Genomic DNA, 380 nt, shown 5'->3' on the forward strand with positions numbered 1-380 from the left:
TCCACCGTCCCCACCTTCGTCCTGTCCATCACGGCCACCACACAGGTGAGGAGGCCTTGGGCTGGGCCGGAGCAGGACCTGCTCTGAGGGGCAGCAGTGACTGACCGAGTGTCCTCTCCCCAGGCCTTGGCTCTGATAGAGCTGTACAACGCTCCCGAGGGCCGCTACAAGCAGGACGTGTACTTGCTGCCTAAGAAAATGGGTAACGACCTTCCCGCTGTGGGTTTGGGGATGGAACAGCTGGGAGGTGGCACTGGGCCAAGCTCAGGGGCTTCCAGCAGCTCCTTCCCGCCGGCTCTGGGCTCGCCGCTGCTTTCCTGTCCCACCTGTGCGAAGCGGGGATGCCTCCCGGTGCAGGGGGCTTCCCATGGGGCTGCTGC

The 380-nt window shown here is 65.0% G+C and overlaps 1 protein-coding gene across 1 annotated transcript in view; it reads left to right on the plus strand.

The window, feature by feature from the left end:
- The window catches only part of AHCYL2 (adenosylhomocysteinase like 2), a 28,272-nt gene that overhangs the window by 26,441 nt on the left and 1,451 nt on the right, over window positions 1-380 (plus strand). Inside the window, exons 14-15 of the mRNA XM_017727977.1 lie at window positions 1-45; window positions 124-202. Coding sequence (XP_017583466.1) covers window positions 1-45; window positions 124-202 — 124 coding nt within the window. The remainder of the gene's footprint in view (window positions 46-123; window positions 203-380) is intronic.

The sequence above is a fragment of the Corvus brachyrhynchos genome, unplaced genomic scaffold (assembly GCF_000691975.1).
Source record: "Corvus brachyrhynchos isolate BGI_N302 unplaced genomic scaffold, ASM69197v1 scaffold182, whole genome shotgun sequence".
Classification (NCBI taxonomy): domain Eukaryota; kingdom Metazoa; phylum Chordata; class Aves; order Passeriformes; family Corvidae; genus Corvus; species Corvus brachyrhynchos.